The 1,270-nt window shown below is 36.6% G+C and overlaps 1 protein-coding gene across 1 annotated transcript in view; it reads right to left on the bottom strand.

The window, feature by feature from the left end:
• Window positions 1-541: 541 nt before the first annotated feature.
• LOC119587605 (heme-binding protein 2-like) overlaps window positions 542-1,270 on the bottom strand; it is a gene marked incomplete in the record, with an annotated part of 3,176 nt that continues 2,447 nt past the window's right edge. Inside the window, 2 exon segments of the mRNA XM_037936315.1 lie at window positions 542-694; window positions 1,052-1,165. Of these exon segments, the coding sequence (XP_037792243.1) occupies window positions 601-694; window positions 1,052-1,165 (208 nt within the window).

Genomic DNA, 1,270 nt, shown 5'->3' with positions numbered 1-1,270 from the left:
GATACTAATGTATCATATTATGCATGCAGCGTCCACCAGCTAATCACAAACAGAAATCCTGTCTAGATTATACTGCTAAACCATAATCGGTTTCTGCTACTATCATTATCATCACTGCCATTGAGTAGCAATAGCATAATAATGCTATCACTTCTACTACCGTTGTTTTTACAAACAATACAAACAATACTGTCAATTAGATGTACTGTGCTGATTATCTTGAAACTGTTTCGTTTAAAATTAGATAAGGGTTAATATGCTTATCCTTGTCGGCCTCATCATCACTTTCTCTCTTGTATATGTTTTGCCGTGTACAGTACAGTGATTGCAGTGAAATTCCCGTCATTTTTGTAATAAGTAACGGCTGAGCAGGTACATAGGAAACAGGAAAGAACGACAGCATTCTGTTCGACAGCAATAATGTTTTAATACTCATTACAATTCACATTTTCTGAAGATGTAAACGCTTTAAATAAAGAGAATATAAGATGTGGACTACATATTGGCAAACACATAATTAGGGTGAAATATGAAATACAGATTCATGTGAATTTATAAATATTTATCATAAATGTTTTCCGTAAGATCATTAACATAAAGTTAACAACAGAGATGAAGACTTAATTTTTTCTTATTCAAAAACCAAACCTCATTCCGCCTGTTCTTGAATTTCATCGGAGAGTCATAGCCAGCCCTAGTAAAGAGGAAAAGAAGGAAAGATGAATAACGAATGAACAAATAAAATAAATATGCTGACTAATGGTTGTGTTATTTTTCTTCCTTCAGCTTCCTTGTTTTTTTTATCTAAATTATTCCAGAACTTAAGCACCATCGAGACGATAAAGGAAAAGAAAGAAAAAAAATCGAATATTCAACGTCAACAAAGAAAGTCACAAATCATTTGGGAAGGAAAGCGGAAGGAAATATGAAAAATGAAAAATGGCATGAATAATCCAAGAGAGTAAACACAAAAAGAGAATAATTAAGGAGGAGAGGAGCGGAAAGGTACACCAAGAGGATGAGTTAGAAAATAATATATAGGATAGGATACCTGTAGAAGAAGGAGAAGTCGACCTCGTCCTCCTGCGCTGCCTCGAGGTCGACCTTGAGGGCCTCTGAAGCCTCCTCCCAAACCCGATCTTTGTTTGCGAAGCCGTCGAAGATCCTGCAGGGCGGGGAGAGAGGCGCCTGCGTTAGTGATGATAAATGCACACATCTTTACATCTTGGGTGCGTGAAGCGTAGGGCAAAACACGGTTTCATTTCTTTTA

This window comes from Penaeus monodon, chromosome 22, assembly GCF_015228065.2.
Source record: "Penaeus monodon isolate SGIC_2016 chromosome 22, NSTDA_Pmon_1, whole genome shotgun sequence".
Taxonomy (NCBI): domain Eukaryota; kingdom Metazoa; phylum Arthropoda; class Malacostraca; order Decapoda; family Penaeidae; genus Penaeus; species Penaeus monodon.
This window is presented reverse-complemented; position numbering and strand designations above follow the sequence as displayed.